The sequence below is a fragment of the Platalea leucorodia genome (assembly GCF_965183815.1).
Source record: "Platalea leucorodia genome assembly, chromosome: 1".
In the NCBI taxonomy this organism is placed as follows: domain Eukaryota; kingdom Metazoa; phylum Chordata; class Aves; order Pelecaniformes; family Threskiornithidae; genus Platalea; species Platalea leucorodia.
The window spans coordinates 29800568-29826386 of record NC_138823.1 but is presented as its reverse complement, the minus strand read 5'-3'; the positions used below and the strand labels follow the sequence as shown (position 1 = coordinate 29826386).

At 36.7% G+C, this 25819-nt stretch overlaps 1 protein-coding gene across 7 annotated transcripts in view; it reads left to right on the top strand.

The window, feature by feature from the left end:
• The window catches only part of WWP1 (WW domain containing E3 ubiquitin protein ligase 1), a 65862-nt gene that overhangs the window by 15375 nt on the left and 24668 nt on the right, over positions 1–25819 (top strand). The window contains exons 2-7 of one of the 7 annotated variants that reach the window (XM_082319850.1): positions 13166–13256; positions 16994–17132; positions 19516–19640; positions 22441–22503; positions 22674–22737; positions 24888–25069. In XM_082319850.1, coding sequence (XP_082175976.1) covers positions 13187–13256; positions 16994–17132; positions 19516–19640; positions 22441–22503; positions 22674–22737; positions 24888–25069 — 643 coding nt within the window. In that variant the 5' untranslated portion in view covers positions 13166–13186. Of the gene's footprint in view, positions 1–13165; positions 13257–16348; positions 16887–16993; positions 17133–19515; positions 19641–22440; positions 22579–22670; positions 22738–24887; positions 25070–25819 lie in introns of those variants that run through there. The other 6 variants (XM_082319848.1, XM_082319847.1, XM_082319849.1 and 3 more) reach the window with 6 other exon arrangements.

The window sequence follows — 25819 nt, the reverse complement described above, 5'->3', positions numbered from 1 at the left end:
CTTCATAGGTGAAGGACACCATTCAATACTACTCACTGCATCTTACAAATTTCCAAGTTAATTATTAAAGTTATTCTGTGTTTTATGGTTCCGAATATGTCTTGTGCCATCTTTTGCCTCCAGTTTGAGCATAGGACTGTAGCTTAAATTATTTTCACAGAGATTCTTAAAGTTAATAACTTTTCCATCCTTAAACATGCTGACACAGAAGTTAGGACTGGTAATGTTGCAGATTCTTTCATCTTCACGATGCATAATTTTAAGACATAGTTAACAAAAACTGATGGCAAACATACATGTTGCATAGTTCCAATCTTAAATATTTTTTATTTTGTAACATACAGCTTTAATGTGTACTTCTCTGCTGGATAATTAAAATGTTTCCCCCAAAAATGCTAAATGATTTAGGTGTAAAACTCAAAGATAAAAATATACATAGGCCTGAAAGTTAAAGGTAGTAAAGGTGAAAACAACATAAAATAAGGGGTTTAAAAAACAGGAAGTGATTGAACTCATGCAGGTAAAAAAAGAAATGTGATTGGGAATTGGCAGCTTGTGTTGGGGCAAAAGCAGAATACCAAAAGACAAGGAACTTGACTTAGTCTGTGAAAAAAACATAACGTTTCAGTGTCATATAAACAGATTTATTGAGTTAAATTGAAAGAATCTAAGACCTTCAGTGTAAAGCATTCAGATTAGAAAACAAAGGTTAGAGCTGTTTGTGTAACTTGGACTTTGCCTTCCTTGCATGTGTCTAGTGGGAGTCATAGGTCAGAGCACTGGTTACTGTTTTTTGCTGCTGGACTGTTTCTTTCAGTGTATATATAAGAGAGAGAAAACAAGGCCTGCAGTTTAATGGTGCTTTATTAGTCTGTAGTTCTTGTTCTAGTCCTTTACTTAAATCTCAATAAATTAAAACATCTCAAGGCTTTCTATTTGACATTAAAAGAAAAAAATCTTAACATTTTTGCAACTTTTAGTAATTTTAAGGGGGTCTTATTGGCTGTGTAACTGTTACAATATGTTTATTTACAACTAAATATAACCTTTTTTAAACTTCTTGCTAGCTAGAAGGATCTGTAATGTGAGATAATTAAGATAATAGTAGGACTAAACAATATTTTCCTTTTCTTAAAGTTTGTCCTTGTGTTCAAACAATTTGGTTCCCTAAGAGTGAGTGTAACATAGTGCATACATGAAGGAAACCTTCTAAATGTCTGCAACATGTCAAGGTATCGTTTCACCACCTTTAATTAGTTATATGTGAAAAGGAGGATTGTAAAACAATGTGTGAGTATTTTAAATTCTGGCATCCTGTTGAAAGGAATCAAACCAGCAAGTATTTTGATTAAATATATAAGATGTCCATGAATATAGCTTTTTGCTCGAAGCTTCTGTTCACAGGAAAGGTTTTTTTCCCCCTCACATACACCAGTGAATTACTGGTTAATAAAAGCTAATACCCTGGCCTACATAATGTCTCTTGTCTGTATCCCTAGTCCATCACACCTAAAACAAAGTACCTACTGGGCTTCACAGTATATTCGTGGTTACCATATATTTGGTCAGAAAGGAGAATGAAATTGCAGCCATTCTGAATTAGCCTGTAATAGTAGATTTTAAAAAGGAAGAGGACATCTGAAATGGAAGAGGACAGATCAAATTTTCATGAAGAACAATGAGTTAATTTTGTCACCAACATGAAGCAGAAAGTTCAGTGGTTTTCAGATGGCCATGTTGGTGTTTGTGGAGGATATCCCTTGCTGATAAGTGTAGTCTTTCCATTGCTTCTTAAAGTAGCAAGCAGGCTTGTGGTGTTCAGAGAAATAAAACTTTGACTTTAAAGTTCTCTATTTGCCTAGGTGTAAATATTACTGTAATTTTAGTTGTTAATGACCAAAGTTACTGGTTTAGGGAGTGTCAACTCTTAGAATTTTTTTGTTAGTGTTGCTATAGGCAAGAGGAGTTGTAGAAATGTTCCTTTACTATCCTGCTCAGTTTAATGAAGGCCAACACATTTTTGGGTCTGCAGATTCTTGTCCAGATCTGAAACAGATCTGGTCTCTATTTGCGTGTAACCAGTTCCTGAGATGAAACTTTCCCAATGTCAAAGGGAGATACCCTTAATTTTTTTAATGATATAGAATTACTGGTTCTCTCTGTTAGGAATACAGTTAACATCTGTAGCTTTTTTTTTTTTTTTTTTTTTAAAAAAAACCCCACAGTTAATTAGACATATATTCTATTGGCTGTGACAAAATTAGAAAAATACTGTGCCTTTGGTAGAGATGTGATCAGAATATATGTAAATTTAAGGGTTCTTAGTGTTGAGAGTGTTCACTTAAATTTAATGTCCCTCCTGGGATTAGCAATCATCGCCATTTTTATAGTTGATAAATAGTGAAATAGACTTTCAGATAAGAATTGCATTGAATAAAAATTCTGGATTTTAGAAGTCTGAATGGAAAGGAATGAGTTAAGAAATCTACTTGCATCTGAGATAAGAAAATTTGTGTTTTTTTTCTTATTTTTGTTCTTTGTTTGTATTTTCACATCAAGAAACTTGCTTCCAATGTTATACTTTTTGATTTTGTTGCAGAGAAGTCATGACTTCCCTCCCTCCCTCCCTTCCTTCTCCTCCGCCCCCTCCCCCCCATTGAAGGTAAACCCTTTTTGAGAATTGAAGAGGAAAAGTAGAAAGTTAAGTTTTCTTTGGTATATCAACAATTTCATTGTTTTTAAAAGCTATCTCTTCTATTTTGGACTATTCATAGAATCATTGGATCGTTAAGGTTGGAAAAGACCCTTGAGATCAAGTCCAACTATAAACCTAACACTGCCAAGTCCACCACTAAACCATGTCCCTAAGCACCACGTCTACCCGTCTTTTAAATACCTCCAGGGATGGGGACTCAATCAGTTCCCTGGGCAGCCTGTTCCAGTGCCTGAGTACTCTTTTGGTGAAGAAGTTTTTCCTAATGTCCAACCTAAATCTGCCCTGTGCCCTCAGCCACTCCTCATAAGACTTGTGCTCTAGACCCTTCACCAGCTTTGTTGCCCTTCTTTGGACATGCTCCAGCACCTCGATGTCCTTCTTGTAGTGAGGGGCCCAAAACTGAACACAGTACTCGAGGTGCGGCCTCACCAGTGCCGAGTACAGGGGCACTATCACCTCCCTGGTCCTGCTGGTCACACTATTCCTGATACAAGCCAGGATGCCATTGGCCTTCTTGGCCACCTGAGCACACTGCTGGCTCATGTTCAGCCAGCTGTCAATCAACACCCCCAGGTCCTTTTCTGCCAGGCAGCTCTCCAGCCACTCCTCCCCCAGCCTGTAGCGTTGCCTGGGGTTGTTGTGACAGAAATGCAGGACCCAGCACTTAGCCTTGTTGAATCTCATACAGTTGGCCTCAGCCCATCGATCCAGCCTGTCCAGATCCTTCTGTAGAGCCTTCCTCCCTTCAGGCAGATCAACACTTTCACCTAACTTGTTGTCATCTGGAAACTTACTGAGGGTGCACTCAATCCCCTCATCCAGATCATCGATAAAGATCTTAAACAGAACTGGCCCCAATACTGAGCCCTGGGGAACACCACTTGTGACTGGCCACCAACTGGATTTGACTCCATTCACCACCACTCTCTGGGCTTGGCCATTTAGCCAGTTTTTTACCTAGTGGAGAGTGTACTTGTCCAAGCAGTCAGTTTCTCCAGGAGAATGCTGTGGGAAATGGTGTCAAAGGCTTTACTAAAGTCCAGGTAGACAACATCCACAGCCTTCTCCTCATCCACTAAGTGAGTCACCTTGTCATGGAAGGAGATCAGGTTGGTCAAGCAGGATCTTCCCTTCATGAACCCATGCTGGCTGGGCCTGATCCCCCGGTTGTCCTGCACATGCTGCATAATGGCACTCAAGATGATTTGCTCCATGACCTTCCCTGGCACCGAGGTCAGGCTGACAGGCCTGTAGTTCCCCGGATCCTCCTTCCAACCCTTCTTCTAGAGGGACGTCACATTTGCTAACTTCCAGTCATCTGGGACCTCCCTGGTTGACCAAGACTCCTGGTAAATGATGGAGAGTGGCTTCGTGAGCTCCTCTGCCAGCTCCCTTAATATCCTTGGGTGGATCCCATCTGGCCTTATGGACTTGTGAGCATCCAGGTGGAGGAGCAGGTCACCGACTGTATGCTGTTTTTAGGAACTGTATTATCCTAAATGCTACTCTACTATGTCTAATTTTTCTGTTTCTGGTTTTACCACCACTTAATAACACCTATTTTTGGTTTTATCTTGTGCTTTTATGGTACTGGCTTTTTCGACAATGTAAAAAGGTCAATTGTTGCAACACTGCTAAAGGTTTTGGACAAGTGACCAGTGATTTCAGGAGGCTGCAGGGGTCAGCATCTCTGTGTAATGTAGCTGTTCTGAGCTTCTGGAGTGTGAGGTGTGGGAAGGAGGGATGTTCTTGGGAGACTTTGCTCATGGTGGAGCACACAGTACAGTGTGACAAAGCAACTGTGTGTGAGCATCCTTCAGGAAAAAGATAATTGTTCCACTGTCTTGGGGAGAGTAGGAAATCATCCACATTTCTAGTCCTGCCTCCAGGCCCTCTTTTTCCACTGAAGGAACAAGGAGGTTGTTGCCAGCAGCATTATCCCATCTCAAAAACAAAAGCATGTGTATGTGGAGGCAGGAGAACAGGAAGGGAATGTCTGAAGCGCAGAGCACAAATTCCTATTGCTAATACCGTGATAGTGCACATATTGTTCAGTTTTACATCTAATAGAATTGTTACAGTATTGTGGTAGCTTCAGGTAATCCAGCACGAAGTAATACTGATACAGGCATGATCCTGTCATTGGATAGCTTGTTAATCTGAACCGTAAATGATTTTTTTTTTTTTTTTTTTTAAGGATTTCTTATGTGTCGAACATTAATCAAAGTACCATGGCCTTTCTGGTGTTTGTGTTTATGCTTTGTAACAAGGAAAAGTAACTCATGTCAGTAGTAATGTTATTTTCCCATGACTCTCCATGGAACTATTTATTATGTTAAATAGCCATAGGTTTTAGAGTTTCAGTTCACTTATTTCTTCCACACCGTATCCTTCTTCCTTCAACCTTTCCTACCTTTTTGCTTGAGGGGGGCAGGAAAAATCTTCAATAGATGAGCTTCCTTATTGAAAAAAAAATGTACTGAGAAAAGATTTTTCTGCATTTCCATTCTTGTTTGGAAGATATGCTCTGATATAGGAAAAATAATATTTATGGCATTATGGTGATTTTACCTGGCCAACTCAATTCTTACTTATACTTACAGTAAATTGAATTAAAGACATTAATGGGGAGGTTAGTAATATTTAGGCATTTGCTCATGTACTTTTTCCTTGCTTAGTGTATTTATACAACTAGATCTCAAGTCTTCTTATTCCAGTTTTGGGCATTCAGGAAGACTTTTGATTCAACAGTGCTCATTCATGGTGTAATCTGTTCGTGTTTATTTTTTTCTCTTCCCTTATCCACGATGTTCTATATTATTTCTAGAACAGAAGTGTCAGATTAGCAAAAGAATAAATCATTCATTAAAGCACCATCAGTAAGCCCAAATACGTTGTGATTGAATATAACTCATTTTAAATTACAATTGTATTTATTTTCTGTTCAGTATTCTGTCTTGTATCAGATGAAACTGCAGTCAGTTTCAACCGAGGGACACAGTGACTTGTGAAATCCTCTACCACAGCGTTATGGGTGGTTTCTGGGCAGTTTCCTGGCTATGTCATCCTCTTTGGTTAGGGTGGTGGTTTTTGGTTGGTTTGTTGTTTTTTTTTTTTTTTTTTAGTGGGTTGACCTTCTGTAGGTAATTGTAGGGGGCAGACCATGCTTCTTGGATAAATATTCCCTTGATACTCTTCTCATTTGCAGATCTTCTGATTTAAAGTTAAATTGAAAAGCCATGCTGTATAACTTCTTGTTTCTGCAGATTTAACATTCTTATATTTGAACTGTTTCATGTGATAGGATTTTGCATCTGTTGTGAAATGATATCACAGGTAATTATACCCTACTATCTTAAACTTGGTACAGTTTTTTCTTGTTTTACTCCTAGCTTGACTCCTGTGGTATCATATGAGTAAGGAAAGGACTTTCTGTGTTGGTTGTTGCACTCTTCTACATCTGAGTTTCTTGGTTCTTCATGAAAAATCTCCTCAATTACTGATTCAAAGCATTGGTCAATTTATAAGTATGTGTTTGCTGCTCTAGTGAAACTTCTTAGCTTTCAACTTCACAAGAAATACCGTCATTTGTTTCAATATAGCACAATAGTAAGTCTCAACCGGGTGCATTCATTACCAAATGGGTAATGTTATTTAAAATTTATCTATCTGCTTAAATTCCATGAATAAGTAAATCATCTACTAAAGACTGAAAAATAAATTAATGAGATATCCACTAGTGTGGTTGTCTTTTATTTCCGATGTTTCAATAGCATTTTGAGATTTAGAGAAAATTCTTCACAGAAGTGTAAATTTATAAATGCTGTTATTGTTAACTAGACTGTCTTCCATGAAACTGTTGATTCACATGAATGAGGAAATGGTCCTTTAATTCTTTAATAGACTACTATGTCAGCCATTCCGTGGTTTTGCTAGGGTCTTATTTTGTCCTAATTGATCTGTAGTTACCCAAAATAATTTATACAACTGAAGTAATTTTTAAAATATCTGTTATAGGCATTAATAAACAGACTGTACTCTTTCAGTTGAAGTAGGATGGTTTAGACAGAAGCGTTGTGATAACTATAATCTTTATGTGGCTCTCAAGACTCTCTACATTCATTTTTGGTGTCCAGGAATTTTGGGGCAGGGGTGTTGTGTGTGTCAGTGAAACAGTTCTGAAAGTAAAGCTTCACATCCTTTAGACCAATGAAGTTTAACCTAGAACTTCAATAAAGAGGTGTAGCACGTTCATATTTGGGAGTGTGTGGTGACTGTACCCCTGTTAGAATTAATCCCCTGATTTTCAGGAAGATTATAATAAAGGGATGGTGCCTTACATTGCCATATGTAATCTTCTTTTCAAGATTATGTAGTGATAACCTCAAAGATTTTAACCCTTAATCAACATTTTCAGTAGCCAAACTGAGCAGTTATTTTAAGTAACAAGAAAAAGGGGTTTAGGGCTGAGGAAAAAAAGGTGTGTGCATGATGCAAGAAAGCAGTAAATGGTGCCCATAGGACATATTGTTCCCTTGCCCATTAGTGGTTGGGGCTTGCACTATTTGAAATAAAATTTAAAAAAATTCTTTATTTAACATGCGCACCACACCCCTCCCCGCATATTTCAGTGCTTCTTCATCACCTGTTTTCATTCTCATATAGGCTTTCTTGCAAATTAGATCAAGAAAGTACTGGTATTTTGCTTTTGATGTTATCCCTGGTTGTGAAAGCTTCTCAGTCCTCCAAATGAATATAATCACTTCACTTCGTGTAATTGCTGTCCCATCTCTTCCTTCACGAAGATCAGACAACTTGTTTAGTTGAAATTTTGGTTATTTTGGGCCATGCATATAGAGTTTCTTCTGGCTCATAAAGATGGGAGGCTGCTAATCCTTGAAACTTCCAGTTTTTCAGTATTTGAAGAATTTCTAGTTGTAAAACTTTTAAAAATCTTTCTCGGCTTATTAAAATTTTTACTTCTAATGAGGCAAGAGAGTGATGGTGTAATCCCATCCTGGTGGAAGTCTGTCAGTCAGTGACTTCTTTACTGTCCCTGCTTAGTTTCATGCAGTATATGCTTGCTCTCTCTCTCTGCTGCAATCTTGCCCCCCAGAAACCTGAGATTTTTGGAAACATCTATGTCAACACTAGCCTTTTAATTCAGTAGCCTTTATTTTTGTTTTCTGCATGTTCCTGATATATTTGTAGATGACGAGCAGATTTACTTCCAGTCTTTATTATTTAGACTCTTTCGTTGTCTTTAGTCTTCCAATAGTGCTCTTGTTCTGTCCTTTCCTTGAATGTGACAATCAGTAATAGTACCTTACACAATGTCACTAACACTGTTTTTATCACTATTGCAAACAGTTCATGTGATTGGGTTGTTGTCCTGTGTCCCATCCCTCCCTCCCCTCATGGCTGCATCATGGTAGTAATTTTCTTGTCAAAGGCTGAGGGGCTAAGTTTTGGATTGTGCTTCTCTTCTTCAATTGTGCAGCAGCATTTGTCATATATCCAGAACAGCCTTCAGGGAGTAGTAGGTGTCCAAAACTCTAGATAAGATCCTTCACCGTGTACAATGTAATTTGGCCAACTTTTCTTCCTGAAGGCTTTGTTTACCTGGAAGAAAGACATGTTCAGCTGAGAGTGAGTGTGACCCAGTGTGCATCAGGCAGTGAAGACTTTTTGTTTGTTTGTTTTTTCAATAATATGGTAAGAGTAGCTTTTTGGATCTTGAATGGAAATCATAAACGTCATGATGTTGAGCAAGCTCTCTCTCCTCCCAAGAGAACCAATGTGCATCAGAGCTGCTTAGACAATAACCTGTTAACTTCATTTAAAAATGTCAGTGGCTGAGTTTGGATAGTTACTGATGAAAATAACTGATGACTGAAGCCTTAAATAATTTTTTTGACGTATTCCTGAAAAATAAGTTACTAGAAAAACCAATTGATCAGTTTTCTTCTTTTGACTCAGATAAAATTTAATGTTCCCTTCCCCCTTAATTCCTAACCAGTTCTTAATTCCTAATCAGTTAAGCAAGGATTGAGGGGGCTGCAGCTTTGGAATCTTTGGAACATGGTGAGACCAGAATCAGTCAGTTCAGCTGATTTACTCTGTTCAGTAAAGCCTTTTTGAATATAAAATATGACATAACACTTTCTTCATGTATTGTTGATAGAAAACTATGTTTATTGAAAAAACTTGAAATGCTTTTTTTGCACTTCCATATATTTTAATTTGTTTTTCTAAATAGTATTTGACATACATGTTAATGCAGTATTTTGTTTACAATATAGTAAAAATTTGGAACTGTAATCATTGCTGTGTAAATGTACCTAGGTGTACCATATTGGCAAGAATATGATATAGACTTCCATTATAGAAGGATGCTTATTTTACAGGGGCAGAAACACAACATTGGGGCACCGTTGATGTGGAATGCAGTCATGTAGTTGTTGCAGAAACATGCAGCCCCTCAGCCAACCTCAAGCTTAACTTTGTTTCATCTCCGTCCTCTGTTGGGATCTCCCTGGCATTGTAATAATTTCTCCCATGCATCGTCATTTTTTCCCTCAAGGGGAAAGATGCAAAGCTAAGTATAGCGAATTCTCACTTCCCTGTTATCAGGAGATTGGCAAACATGTGTTTTCCAAATGCAGTTAGCAGTTTAGTAGCAAGCAGAGCCAGAAAGTCAGGTTAGGGCAGGTGGTATGCCTTGCAGATAAACCAGCACCTGAAACCTGAAGTCTGAGGAGATTAGGCAATGAACCTGAGGACTTTTACATAGTTTATTTCTTTATTTCTGTATTTATTTTGCTTTGTGCATGCTAGGACTAGAGTTAAAAAATACCACAAAACGCAACCAACCCACCACGTAAAACCCCAAAAACCCTAGCAATTTAGGTCTATGCAGGTTGAACAGTAGGAGGAAAAAAACCCAGTAAGAATAATAATAATGTCAGTAACAAAAGTATGCCTAAGCTAAATTTTTAGTGTATGATTAGAACTAGATAGCTGATCTTGGTTTCTTGTGAAGAATTTAAGTTTACTTGCTTCAGAATTGATTGCATGTATTCCTCCTTTGATGTCTTCCATATCAGTGGCCTTCAAAGTGGGGTGTGCAAGACCATCCATTGAGGCGTGGGAAGAAAATATTAGGACTTACATTTTATCTGAAAAATAAGAAAGAAATTAAGCTCTATTTAATATACATATTAACATCGGCACCCTCACTCGGTCCATATTTCAGATGGTCCTGTGTCATGTATGGTTCGCAAGGTGTCCTGAGGGCAGATTTAGTATTCCACGGCGTGGAGGGGTCACAGTAGCACCTTCACTTATTCGTCCGCTTTCAGTGTATTGCAGTGTATGCAGTTTATGTGTGCCTGGCTAGGTGGATTTATGGATTATATTATCTAGTTTTAACTAAACTAACACTCACAAAATGGGCAAGTGGCTTAAAAAAAACTCCTGCAAAGAGACCACGGATTGAAGATAATGCTAATAATGTGAGCACAAGTGAACAATAAGAACATGGCAGAGCTGACGCTTCTCCTACTCCTAGTATGAGCTCATGGTCAGCTGCATTATGAGGTAAAAACAATGGCAATTAGATCTGACAAGATGTTGGCAAAAAAAAATGTGGGTTTATTAAGAAGGCTATTTGAAATATGGATGTACATCCACTATCGTTAATGATGAACCTCACTCTAAGAGGATATTGTACCTTGAGATATCAGCTAGTGATAGTATGAAGCCATCACAATTAGCAAGGCATTTAAAAACTAAGCATCCAGAACATGAAGACAAACCTCTACAATTTTTTCAGCAATGTTTAAAGTCATGTGATACTCAGTCCAGTACTTTACAAGATTTGACTAAACTTAATGATAGATCTTTAGAAGCATCTTTTGAGGTTTCTCAATAGCAAAAGACATAGAAGCCACATACTATTGGGGAAACACTTGATCTTCCTGCTGGAGTAAAGATGTCTGAAATAATACATGGAAAACAATATGGTGACCAACTAAAATGCATTCCTTTGTCAGCAGATACTTTTGGAAGATGTCTGGAAAACACTGGCAAAGATTTGAAGAAACAAATATTAGAAAAACTTACACAGCGTGGGAGGGTTGCTATACAGTTGAATGAAAGTATAGAAGTTTGTAACATGGGTCAGCTTACGGTAGTTGCTAGATTCTGTGTCGATAATGAAATACACAAAGAACTAAGTCACTAAGGAAAGATGTACTGGAGAAGATACATTCTTAACAATAAATGACTTCTTTAATAACAAAATTTTTTTTTAATGGAAAAACTGTGCAAATGTAACCATTGATGGAGTGTCTGCTTTGACTGAAGTAGAAAGGATTCTGGGGTAAGGTTAGGAGGAGAGCATCACGTGGAATTCATTCACTGCATCATGCGTAGGCAAGCAACAAGGAAGTTGGAGCCAGAGGTGCACAAAGTGCTGCAGGATGCCATCAATGTAGTTAACTGTATGAAAACAAGACCTTTAAATAGTAGAATCTTTCCAATAATTGTAATGACCTGGGGAGTGCCCAGGAAAATCTTTTGTACCATGCAGAGGGGTTGGCTGGTTATGGCAAAGTGCTTAGAAAAGTTGTAAAACTTAAAGATTGATTACACGTTTTTCTTTCACAAAAAGACGAGTGTTCTGATTTTGCTGACCTGTTCTGTGATGACAAGTGGCTGTCAGCAGTGTGCTGACTAACAGATGTTTTCAAAAAAATAGACACTTAATGTGTGGCTTCAATGTGAAGGTGACATTTTAACAATGAGCAAGAAGGTGACTGCTTTTTGAAAGAAACTCGTGCTATGGAGAGAGCATTTTGAAAATGGATGTTTGGAAATGTTTCCATCATTGTGTGATTTTGTTGCCAGAAAAGATGTGTGTCTTCTATAAAAACTCTCATATCTGTACACTTAAACTTGGAAACAGAATTTCCTCACCTGTTTAAGAGTCTTCCAAATGAAGAGTTTCAGGTGATTTTGAACCCATTTGTTAAAAATATAATACTGCAACACCTTCCATTAGTTTGCAATAACAACTGATTGATATCAGGGAAGATGGAAATTTACTGGCCAAATTTCAAGAAAAACCTTGTATAATTAGTGGATGGGAATGAAAAATGAGTAACATGATTTAGTAAGTGCAGCCAGTGATGCACTTTCATTTGGATGTACATATCTTTGTAAATTGCCTTTTACAGCTATGACAGCCATTAAAACCAAGTATTGAAATAAACTGAATTTAGAACCAGATCTTCAAATCACTGTATTACAAAGTGTTAAGCCAACATTTTAAAAAATCATGAAGCGTATTCAATCACATGGCTCTCTCTCAAAAAATATTAATAATTTTTGTAGTGAGAGCAAAAAAGTTTTTTGTTCCATTAGTCATAAAAATTAATTAAAAATACTGTTTATTTCATGTCTATTTCATCTTTATCTCATCCTTTTTAATTTCTATTTTATGTTTTCTAATGTACAGAATATATTAGCACAGTAGTACATGTATATAACTTATAAATAAATATACGCATTGGGGGTGCATGCTCAAAAATTTTTTACTGATAGAGGTGCACGATCAAAAAGGTTTGGTGACAACTGTTCCAATATTATTATTGATAAAAATTAATGTTAACAGAAATAAATATATGGAATTTAATCCAGATCATGGAAAGTGTACTATAAATGTACATATTCTTTTCTCATGAAAAATAGTTGTCTGATAGAAACAGAGAATATTTTACTTGGAGCTTTGTTTCAGGTGTAGTAATTCAGGAAGATGGGAGTGATGTTGTCTGCACTTGCTTGAAGTGCTGGGGTGCCCCAGCTAAGATCAGAGCCACACTATTTTAGTCACCGAATCATAAGATGGGGTGGTCCTTGTAAAGTGCTTACTGTCTCAATAGATGAGGGAAGTGACTTGTGGGTGGACAACAGTAGTATAGAAAGGTGATTGCAGATCTAGGGATAGAATTCAAATGTTTGCTGTCTGAATCACTGGCGTTATTGCTAGAGTGTATCGTTCTGAGGACAGCTTGATTTTCAACCATGTAAATGTTTCAGATGTTTTGTTCATTTGAAGTTCTTGGTGCTTAGCTCATCTGAAGTCAGACCATAAGCATACCTTCTGGAGATAGATTGAGAGATTGATATATCACAGCTGAATTTTTTTTCTTGCCTTACACAGTTGTTCTAAACTATATAAATATATGCATTACTGAAGTGTCTTGGCATCCTCAAAGCTAATGTGGGACAAATTTCCAAAGTAATTGTTTTTTTTTTTTTTTTTTTTTAACTGGTGTTATGAAATAATGCATTCTGCCATACCTAAGTAACATTTTATTTAATAGTTGCAACTGACATGCAGAGATAAGTACTTTTTAATAAGTTACCTGTGTGCCTTTTTTTTAGGCTAAAGCCTAAACCTCTGACATGGCCACAGCCTCACCAAGATCTGATACAAGTAACAACCATAATGGAAGATTACAGATGCAAGTAACAGGCAAGTAGTGATTTGTATCATGGTGATTTTTACAGGAAAATGTATGTATTCTAAAAAAGCAATCTTTGAAATGAGTGTAAAAATGGATTAGTATAATTAATATTTTAATTAATAACTTGAATGTTACAGTTAAGAATATGACTGTAATATATGTAGATGAATTGAAGCTAGGTAGAGGTAATACAGTCAGATGACAGGGTTTAATGATGTCTTTAAATTAGAAAAAAAATGAGATTCAATACAACAGTAGGGACAAATGTAAGGAATTTTTCTTGGGAACAAGTGATTACTGGCACAAATTCTGTAGAGGGAATGCATATTATTGAAATTCTACAAAAAAGGTGGGCGGTTGTAGTGAACCCCAAGCTGCAAATGGATGCAATGTTATAGTGAAGCTGGAGAAGAACTGGAGGAGATCACAAAATCTGCTAGCCCTTCAGAAGATAAAGGTCTTGATTACATATCAGGTAAACATCTGTTGAGAATAATACAGGTATCCTGTATTATCCTTAGAGCAGCAGGTTGGATTACACAGACATATGGAATAATTTAGGTTGGAAGGGACCTTTGGGAATTTCCTAGTTCATTCTTCTACTGAACGCAGGGCTACCTTTGGAGCTGGATCAGGCTGCTCAGGGTATTGTCCAGTTGAATTTTCAGTATCTCAAAGGCTGTAGATTACCAACTTTCCTGGGCAGCTTATTCTGGTGATAAACCGCATCACTGTGAAAATGTTTTTCCTTCTTTCCCATTCGAATTTACTGTGTTGCATTTTGTGACTGTTTACTTTTTTCTTTTTGCTGTGCTGGTTTGCATAGTTGGAGGCAGAATTCAGCCATCCCAATATCTGCTGGAAGGGAAACACAGTGGGCTACAAGCAATTCTCAGAATTTCTGATTGTGTTGGGGACACTTTTTTCAGTAGATGTTGAGCAGGGCAAGTAGGTTGTGCATTTTGCTTCTCATGGATAAGAACTGGTTAGGGATGTGACAATTGGTGTCAGTCTTAGCTGCTCTTTCTGTGGGATGGCAGAGCAGAACAAAGACTTGTTGTAGTCTGAAGATAAGCAAAATGCATCTAGGTAAACAAGTTTGATAGCTAATTGTGACAGTGTTTCAGTAGTTAAAAGTGGAAATGTTACCAGCAAGTAGTATTGTGCATAAATATATATACACATAAATGTATGTGTGTGTACGTATATATATAAGTATTATTTTACCATTGATGAATAACTTGAACTTTCCAGGGATCCTGAGAAATCTGGGAACCCTGAAGTAAGAATGAATGCATGACCAAGAATTTATTAAGGCCATCTTGAATAAAATTGGGAAAAAACATGAGTAAGATACCATGTTTTAAAGAAAGCTGCATCTCAAGAAAGATACATCGTGCTGGATGGTCCAAAGATGGCCAGGTTATCTGAGAAAAAATACATCGTTGGAGAGTCCCCAAAATGGATATTTTATCAAATTAGATAAGAGAGGAACCTTATAACTGATTAACGTTGTGTAAGGATCACATAACTTGACAACGTGATGAATCATCAAAACTGGCAATAATTAATAGCATAGATGGAGCCACCTGTAGATTGAATATATATAACTGTAACAAAGTGAGTTACACAAATGACCTGTCACTCCAGATCTGTGTATGCAGAAATGATCATTTTGATGTCCTGTACTGTACTGCTCCTTATGTAAGTAGTCTTGTATTTTTCTGGCACTGGAGCTTCTCTTGACTTCGAGAGATCTGGTTCAAGGATCAAAGTGGAAGAAAATCCATACAATTTTTAGGGTTAGTTTTCTGAAGGTTTAGTTCTCTAAACAGTCTTTATTGCAGGATCAGAGGAACGCCAGTGGCAGTACAGGGAAAGAAGTGGGAGACACAGGAGTGTGGGACTGTAGTATTGCTGACCTACACTGGTTTGTGCTCAGATTAGTTTATGCTGCTGTAGAATCTAGACTTCTATTTCAAGAACTATACTTAAAAAGCCCTTTTATAAAGGCAGCCAGTAGCATATACTCCTTTTGTAGACAAGGAAATTCATAGGGAGTGGTGACTTGTTCAAGTTTGGACAGTTAACAGCATGTTGCCAACAAGTTTTGCCATCAGTATTTTTACAAATATACTTGGTGAGATATCTTTTCTTGTTAGTTCTTTTTGAAGTCTTTTGCTAGTATTTATTACTTACTCCTAATTTTTTTTAAAAGCAGTCCTAACCAAAAAATAATAATGGTCTCCTTTCATGTTTGGGGACTCAAAACTTAATGACTTAAAACATAATCAGATAAAAGGCAGGAAACTAAAAGGAAGCTTGAATATTATAACTAAATATGTATATTTTAACAAATGTTGCAGTTGCTTTTGGAAAGCAAAATATGGAAGAAGAAAATGTGGAAGAAGTAGAGGTTGTTAAAGCCTAAAAATTGATCAAGATTTTAGATGAACAAATATGACCCATGTGTGGAATTATGGTTTTAGTCTTACACATTTAATCTTTCATCATTATCAAGGCTGCAGTTCCTTTTTATGACACATGACGCATGACTTAGACTGGACTTTACAAATGTGAGGGACTTAGGTGTGCACCTTTTAACTGAAATTAAGTCTGGCTAATGCTTTTAGAATCTTGGATGCTGGCATCCCGCTAACTTCTAAGTAACTAATGTATACATCTCAGAATACTGTAATCCAGAAATAAATGACAGACCTTTTTTGTCTCCCTTTCACACAGTTTAATTAACTTCCACTTATTTTTGAGTTAACAAGTACCATACAGAAAAATAACAGGGAAGTTTTATTTCTACGTGGCTGAAAATACTCAGCTTTGCTTTAGTTTGGAAGTGAAGGGAAAGAGAATCACACTGAAGTGTGGGAGGAATGAGGGAGAAGGCATAGTCAGCAGGTAGGTACAGCTGTGAGTCTATTGATGTGGTCTTCTGAAGACAACATCTGCCTGAAATAGGATTTAAAATGTTGGCAGTTAGGCTGCTGTTGTTTTTTATAGTGACTTCCTCAGCTGGATGAGGAAGTGGGAGAACAGATTTATGTTCAGGAGCACTGAGGACCTCACCAGTGATTCGGAGGTAAAAAATAGCTTCTTTGGTCATTTGCTATTTCTTAATTGTTGAATATTTAGCTGAAACTTTAAGTTCATCTGCAAAGCTGTTTAAATAGGGGAAATTTGAGAGTTGATTTCTTTTAACAAACTGATGTGCTAAACCACAGGTTAACCACACACATAATGCAGGCCAAGGAAATGAAGCTCTGTATGCAGGCTTTGCTATACAGGGACATTTTGAAATAGGCCTAAACTGCATATGCTTTCATAACTACATATAATTTAAAAAAAAAAAAGTCTGCCTGATAATCTCTCAGATGTATCATACTTAGATGTTTTTCAGTTAAGGGAAGAGTAGGAAGAACAATGAGAAAATAAACAAAAGAACCCACATGATTTTCAGTGTTTATCCCTAAAATAATTGTTGTGCTGTCTCTCCAACCCATCCTGCCAGTACGTGGTGAAGAGAATATGTCACACTTGGTTTCAACTATCTGACAAAGTAGCTTTTGAAAATAAAAGCTGCCATTTTAGTATTGACCTCTTTATGTTCAGCAGAAGTAGAAAAGGTGAGCAATAACATTGCCGTGCTGTGTTTCATACATTGTGTAGGCAGTACATTTTCTGTTCTTCAGCAACAGTATGCTGTTCTAGATAAAGCAATGTATTTTATTAGTTTCTAGTGCCAAACTGAAACGGAAAAAGAATTGGTTTGGAACAACTTTCTACACTGAATTAACTGCAGATGGAGAAATTAAGAAAACAGCAAAATCAAGTAGTTCTTCAAATCCAAAATGGGATGAGCAGCTGACAGTGTAAGTAGATTTTTTTGGTTGTTTAATACTATTTATTAGGCAGACATTGCAGGCAAATATTTACTAAGCTTGGCTGCCTACATAGTTTTCTCTGGCTGTTGATGACTAAATGCAGACATAAGATGATACTTATCTCAAATGATTTTTTTTTCTCAATTCTTAAAATGTTTTGAGAATATTTTTTTGGACAGAGAGTGTTCCTTGCATACAGTTGCTAAATATGATATACTCTTGATATTTGTTATCACTGTGGACCATTCAAGTTTAAGATTCCTCTCTAGAAGATGTTACTAATTGTAACCAAGTCATTCTCAACTTTAAAAGGAAAAAAATCTCAGCTGGATAAGTAGTAGTTATGAGGAAGGTTGCTTTTTCCTGTAAATTTCCTAATGAAGGGATACACACACAGAAACAGTTCACTGCAAAGTGACCTTGCAACTTATCCTAACATTTGACCTTTTTAATTTTCTTGTGGCTTAATTTGGTTTAACTGTGCTACAGGTGTAGATACACCTGAGTATGACTCTGTGAAGAGCTCGCAATCTTGCACTGTGCAGTTGGCTAGGATGCATTATTATACAAGCAAGATTGTACTGCTTCAGATTTGGGTCTGGAAACAGCATAGCTACTGTCAAGTGGCATTGAGCATGGGCCAGTACATTTTACAGCATCTGACCTATCTTTGTGCAATAGCCAGCTTTGTTAGTAGTAGGAACCATGCCAGGTTCCTATAACTAAGAGTGCTGGAGAGTGGAGAGTGGTACAACATACCTAGCTTTAGGGAACGGTTTGCTTGGGAGCACTTACTTATTAACTACAGACTTGGGCTGAAGCAAGTAGGGTATTCCTGTGCCACATTTCTCAATGTTTCAGGTTTAGTAGAGCGTATTAGCCCTTTGCAATATTGCAAAAGAGAATAATATAGTCTGGGACCTGACGATGACTTCCAGGAGTTATTACTAGCACAAGTACGGAGCTATCAGTATATTCACAGATACCAGAGTTTCTGTTGAGGAGGCAGGTTTGATTTGGCGGGATTTGGTGAGCTGATAGAAATGAGGTAATTTGGCATGCACAGTACTGCCAAACAGACTCATTCCATCATTAGTATTACTAACTTAGGATCTTACCCTTATATATATATATATATATATATAAAAGGTATTCTGGCTGCCTCTTCCTCTGGCTATTGGAATGGTATTGTTCCTTCAGTTGCCCAGTCTATTTGAGGTTAAGTGAAATCTCTGGCTTACCAAATTCCCCTCACTTTTATGGGTCTGTATGAGCACCAGCAATATATTCTCTGTGGGTAGGTGGGTTTTTTTTCTTTTCTTTTCTTTGTTGAGCTGGTCTTTTAGTAAGACTTCCATTAGAAGGCAGCCCATTCAAAATGCAAAAAAAAAATATTTGCTCATGGGTTTCAGCAAAAATGATCCACATTGTCCAACATGTTCAAGTGACTATAAAGCTAGCCCTGTTGTTGGGAGGGTGGGGGTTGTTTTTAGTATTGTTTTCATCAATGCTGATATAACTTTCTGTATCCAATATGGATGGATATGTGGCCTTTGACCTTTTGCTGTACAGTGATTTTACTCCATTTTTCGCAGCCAGGAGCACTCTTGCAGTACTAGACCCTGTACTACAAAACTTACTCTCCAGGACCTAGCATAGCTTCCCGTTTTCCTTCTTGAGCAGGGGAGAGATCACTGCCAAAGGTTATCATTATATTACTGTAATTGGGTCCTTTACTTTTCTGCTTCCCTCCAATTTTTACTTTAGCTTCATCATTTGATTTTTTCCCCTCTGATTTCTGTGAGTATGCATTATGGTTTTATATATATTTGTGGATTCACAAATAATGTTTTATCAACACGTTCATGGCAAGCTGACACCTATTAAGTGGGTTCTTCCTGCTTGCAAGTAGCTGATTGGTTGCTTTTTCCTTTTTCTAAAATATTTAGTATTTTTCTTTCTGGTGACAGACAAATATACTTACCACTTTTTCCTCCACATTTCATAATGTGAGTTTTTAGTTAGAATTCTGGAGTAGTGAGGAATAAGGAAGATATGTCTTTCATAAATAAAGTAAGATATGTTTTGTATAATTGAGATTTGAGCTTAGTGCAGGTTATTCTGATACTCCTCAAATTCCTTACGCTATCGTAGCAATGCACTTTAAGTTTCATCTTAAGTATAAATATCATAGTGTTTGCAGTTCTTAGTTAAAAATTTCCCCTTGCAGTACAAAAACTTCTTTTGGCTAATTAGTATCAAGAAATACAATAAATATGAGAAAGTGAATTAAGTTCAAATATTCCTAATAACAAGAACGAATACTTTAAAATCTGTATATATTTTTTAAAAGAATGTATTTTATGTGCAGGAATGTGACTCCACAGACTACGCTGGAATTTAGAGTGTGGAGCCATCACACTTTAAAAGCAGATGCTTTATTAGGAAGAGCCACTGTAGACTTGAGACAAGCTCTGGAAATACACAATAGAAAATGTAAGTTATCATGAAGGATATTTTGAGTAAAGTAGAATTATAATTACTAATGTATATATGAAACTGGCAACCAGACTACTAACTATACATGTAATTACAACTGACTTTCAGTTGATGTCTTTACTTGTCTCTTCTAGAGATGTCTGTGCTATCGAGAGCAATTTAAATGTAACAATGGGATATAATAATTTTGAAACAAACATTAGAGTATGTGTTACTACAAATTAAGTAAAAGCAGAAGTGATTAAATACAATGTTTTGTGGCAAACTAGTAACTAATTTGCTAGAAGATCTGTTTTAGACTTGGTAAAAAAAAAAAAAAGTCTAAACTTTCAGAAAAGCCATCTAAGTAATTTTTCATGTTTTCCTTCTCTGGAATCGCTAATAGAAAGGCTGGGTACTTTTTCCTCATAATTTAGCTACCCAGAGAGCAGTAGGAACCACTGATTAATGAAACAATTGAGAACTTCCTTTTAGTACATTAGAGATTGTTATGTTCTATGTAACTTCTAATTTTAATTGTCTTTAATAGAATTAAAACAGGTCTTCTTTATCTAATTTGCTTTTTAAATTTTTTTTCATTAGTACAAGAAGATGGTGAATCCACACTTTAAATTCCACTCCAGAGTGGCAGTAGAATTCCAGCTAAACCAATCTCTAACCTTTCTCACAAGTTAGATATACAAACCTGAGAGCTCTGTTTAAGGAGGTGGGGGAAAGGGAGAGCTGAAAAAAAGCTTCATTTTTCTGATTCCTACAGAAAATTGAAACAGAATCCAAAATCAAGTGGGGTTTCTTCAGCAGTATTATAAAGATTCTGCCCAAGATTCCATAGTTAAGCAGAAAAATTGCTTCTGTTTTAAATTAAAAAAAACTGTATCAGAAGAAACTGGGTTGTAATAATGATAGCAAAGAAAATAGTTAATATTTTAACTATTTCTAAGAAAATAGTTAATATTTTATTACTATAGAGCCAGGGGACGTAGGATCCAACAACTTGGCAAATTCTTTCAGGGAATGGTTGACTGAGTTAGCTGTACATTGCACCAAAAGTAATTCATGCGCAGTGTTTCTGATTTGGGCAAGTCAGCAGTTTGACACACACCAGATTATCCAATAGTTCAGTAGTAGAATAATTTGGTTGGTATCCTTCAGTTGTTCAGTTATTGATACCTAATCTAAAATGCAGCACTTGAAAGGCTCTTTACTGAAGAAGTTCTGTAAATGCAGAAACTTTAGATTAGTGCTGTTACTTTCTCTTGCTAACCACCACCAGTATTGAATTGCTGCCCACACCCCTTCCAGCTTTCTTGCCAGCTCAGCTGGAATACAGCCAACTGTTGATCTGGTTTGAGGAGATAACCTGTTAAAATAGCAGAGGCTAAACCAGTCACTCTTTGCAGAAATGATGATGTATAAATATGTTAATTTAACAACTCAGTGGTAGGCTAGTTTCTTCTTTCTCTTCTTTCAGGTAGTACCATTTTCCAAAATGCAAATTGCTAAATCAGTAATTCTGCAGATTTGGGAGCTTTGTGCTTGCTCCAGCGATTTAAAATATTTTGAAATCCATTGTAATATAGCAGTGACTGCTAGTAAGTGCTGCCCAACTACACTGTTGAACCTGCTCTTTAAAGTAACAGCTTGGGAGTATCTGGCAATAGCTTATGGTAGCCTTCCCTGTTTTCACGTTTATTGTTCATTTATGATATATGTTAAGAATGAAAAAAATAAGGCAATGCTAGTTTAATGCATAGAAGTGCACAGTGAGCTTTAACTTTAGCTTGAAATGCTATCATACGAGGGAAATACAGTGGTATATTTTGAAACATTAATCTTTTAATCTGAGACCGCAAATACTAAAAGGCCTTAACCATTTTAACCTGATTAATGTGAACTCATAGCTGACTGTGTTTGGATTTATAACATGTAGCTTTTACTGCTGTACTAGTAATAGTTGATTTAGAGAGAATTACACAGCTTCCACAGCATGTTTTACCTCTGGATTATATATGTCTCTCTACAAATGTGTGCATTAATTATCAGTCATATTGAATTCTTTTACTGCACCATGTACACGGTTTTTTGCATATCTCAATTATCTCAAAATTTCTTTTGATGAAAATAGTTTCTGATTTAATTTTTGGTTACTTGAGGTATCCTCTCTGTTACTGTTTAATCCTTGGAGTTGGGATCTATGAAAATGCCAGGAAGGATTTACTAAAAATAATTTTAAGAAATGAGGAAGGACTCTATGCAGTCTTTGCAGTTAGTTCTTCCTCAAAGTGATGTTCTTTTCAGTGGTCTCTTAGAATTAGTTTTGGAAGGTGATATGAGAAATGAACATAAGCTCTGGTCGTAGAATGAGGTTCCCTGTGACTTGTAATATTCAGATGTGTAGTGCAGAAGTTGTTTGACTTTAAGCCTTCCCATGTTATGTAAGTAGTGCATAATTTCAAAAGCGCTTAGTAGAAATAGCAAACCCGGGAAATCATTAACAACTAAGTACTGAAACTATGTGGATCCTGTAGCATACCTATAGAATACGCTATATAAATGACCAGTTTATTTTTACAATAAACTGTGCTTTTACCCACAGCAGATGTAAATTTACACAGCTCCTTAGTGATTTCTATGTTGATTTGAATCATCTGAATCTCTCTCATGTTCAGTTTTTTACAATTAAATACGTATATCCCATTTTTGTGCTGAAAATCTCTTTTAATGTTGTTTAGAATTTAATCTTTCCTTTACCCCTTCTCTCCTTCTCTCCCCCTACCCACCCCAACTCCATTTTTAGTGGAGAAGGTGAAAGAACAGTTGAAACTCTCTCTGGAAAACAAGAGTGGCATGGTGCAAACAGGTGAACTGACAGTTGTGCTAGATGGTTTGGTTGTTGAACAAGAATCTCTTACAAATCTCGGTTCATCAGCAACCAGTAAGTTAAAATAATTAAATCAGATGGTAATATTTTCATTAAGATTTCAAACAGATAGAATATTTCTGTTGAATTTGTTTCTTACTGTTCAGTAGAAGTTCAGCAAAATGGCGAGGCTGTGCATGACAGCAGAGATGCTTCAGCAAGAAGTACATCCAGGTTGGAATTTATTTTTGTGTTTTATGCTATCTGAAGTATATTAGCAAATTTATCAGTTGAAATGTTTGGGTTGTTTGTGCTTTGTTGTTTTGTTTTTGTTAAATTTTTTTTTAAGGGGATAGATTTTAACTGTCAAGGCCTAAATTATGTTACCACAGGTTTTAGAAACATTACCTGTATGATAATTACATAATTTAGCTTGAGAAGAATTAAATTTACAACTCTGCTCTTCCTGTGCTGGTAGAGTCAGCTGTCCACTACTTTATCATTGCCTTTTGGATGTGTAGCCCTCTGAACATAAAAATTCAACTGCTTGGAAGTCGTCTAAATGCTGCAGCAGAGATTAGGGAAGCAGTGGTTCAGTGTGGGTTTGTGTACTTATTCTGTTTGTTTTTTTCTGCTGATTAAGAACCTTTTCTATTCATCTCTACCAACTTGTTGCAGTGTACCATCTGAATGGAAGAAAGAAGGAAAAAAAGCCTAAATTACTTCCCCCTCACCCAGTTCCTTTTTAAGGTCGTGATCAGGAATTTGTTTAAGAGACTTGTATTGAGTTTAGGAAGCAGTATTCAGAACACTGAGGCAAAGGTTTTGCATGCTTCAACCTGAAGTGGCAAGAAAAAGGCTTTGGGATCAATTTAGAGCTTCATTTTTGGCTTCTCTATCTTTATACCAGCTCAAGGACTGCCTGGAGAGAAGTAGGAGTAGGTTTTTTGCCCCCTCACCACGAGTGAGTCAAATAGGTCAACATTCAGATCAATTTAATGTTACTGGCCTGCTCAGTTACCTGGCAGTGAACCCCTTGCCATTTAAGTTCTTGACACACGCTGGAGTGCAAAAACATACAGTTGCTATGCATTTGAGTGACAGGGACATATTTGTCCTTGTATGCTCAACTTGATTCTTTTTTTGAATATGTGGATGTTTGTTCCCCTATGGGTGCCCAATATGAGGGAGTGACGATAAAAAGTTGCTTCTCCTTAGTTTTCATTAGAAAGGTTTGGGACTGTTAAAAGTGATTTGAAACACATCTGCATACCATTTTGAAACAGTCGTCACAATCATTTGTTTTAATTCAGCTGTTGTTGCTGGAGGTGTGGCTTTTACTAGGATTCTGCTCTTGATGTTGATATTTCAATTACAGCAGTTTTCCATACAACTATCCAGTAGTTTTGATTTACAGTTTTGAAATTAAGAGATGAAGACAAATTTTAAGGTAGCTTCCATACATGTCTTTAGTAAGCAAATTGGGTTTGTAGTTTAGAATTGAAAAGGGATAATACTTTAATTCTCTGTTTATACTACTCATTTGGAGTTGGGTAAGGTAGCATGGAAATGCTGCTGCTTCTTTTCTTACTCTGCAAAGTGGGACTTCTAACAATTCTCACATTTTTTGTCATCTGTTTAACCTCTTAATTTTTAGCCTCTACTCCTTGAAAAGATGGGGAGTTGGCATTGAAAGTAATTTTCACAATATGTGTCTCTGGTGGGTGGCTTTAAGCATTTTGGGATAGATTTAAGTAAAAATAGTGTAATTGAACCAGACTTTCCATTCACAAGCCCTTACACTACATTTGTTTCCATGTGGCCTTATAAACACAGAGCTGCCTATGTGTATCTGTCCTCGCAATGTCCCATCCTGCCTATGCATAGAGAAGCTCATCTTATTTTCCTTTTACTGGGGGAGAGTGTTGTTACATTCTTATGTTATGACTAGAATAATTCTTGGAGATATGACAGACAAAACCAATCGTTCCACTTTCTTAATGAGAGAAAAAGTTTTCCTGCTCATAGCTGCACTTTGGAAGGGTCCCTAAGGCAGTTCTGGAAGATGTGGCAGGCACATCAGTCTACCCGACTCAATGCTAATGTGTCATTACAAGTAAAAGATGAAGTGGAAATGGAAAATCTTATCTGTTCTAAGTATCTGAAATCCTCAAAACCAAAATTTGCCTTTTGTTCCTTAATTGTTTTGGTCTTGCACTTGACTGTCATCCAGGCTGCAAACATTGTGTTAAAAACTGTTGTGAATTCAGGTCTGTTTCTTTATTTGTCTCTTTAGAGTGATTTAGTGTAGAATTTGGTTTAGTTGCATAACTGCTTAACATGTTGTTTGTTGTAACCTAAAATGATCTTTTATTTTTACCAAGATCTGCTTGTGACATTTCTAACGGGATAGACAATCAAGTACCTTCCAACTCTGCAGTACAGAATACATTCTGTATAGAAGCTGTTAATGGAGACAGCACACCATCTCCTACTCACGTTGCAGCCAGACCCAAAAATACACCAGTACCAAAACCACTTGCAGCTCAGCCTGCCAACAGCACTGGTAAGAATGGGAGAGTTATGAGAACATGTTCCATAAGGCTTTTTTATCTGGTTCAAATGTATCTGAAGTTGAGCCACTTTTTTTTCTATATATCTTTTGTTAGATTTCAAAAATACTGAAAGGATGTTTCTGGGCTTGGATTTATAATCTTGCGTGTCCACTGCTATGAATGTTTCTGGAGTAGATCCATTCTTAAATGTACTAATTTTCATACTTTCCCATCAGTTCTCTTCTCTGATGAAGAAAGACGTAAAGCATCCAAAACTTCCATTTCTCTGTCCCAGATGACTAAACCATATTACTGATGGTCTGCAGGAAAAATCAGATTTCTTTCACAATTAATTTGAGTAACTATAGTTAAGTTTCTTTTGCCATTAGATAAATCTGATTTTTAGTGCTGTCAGGGAACTGCTGTGCTTTGAGTTGAGATGTGTTGCAGACTCTCCTTGCCTCCCGTTGTTTCAAAACAGATATGTCAAATACTAAATTTTGTTTTTCTCTTAAATGCAAAAACTTTGATTATGACTACAACTAACAGTCAGTACAGTAAAACAAGGGAAAAGAAAGTCTTTTTTTTTTTTTTGTTCCTCTGGCAAAACTTTGCATCTAATAAAGACTGTGCTTTCTAAGCACTTTCTGCCTTTTCTCAGCTGCTTGAGAGAGATTACAGTGATAGCAGAGGAGAAAGATAACCTTAAATAGAAGTAGGCAAGCTGTTAATAAACAGTAGAACAGAGGCTGTCAGACTGT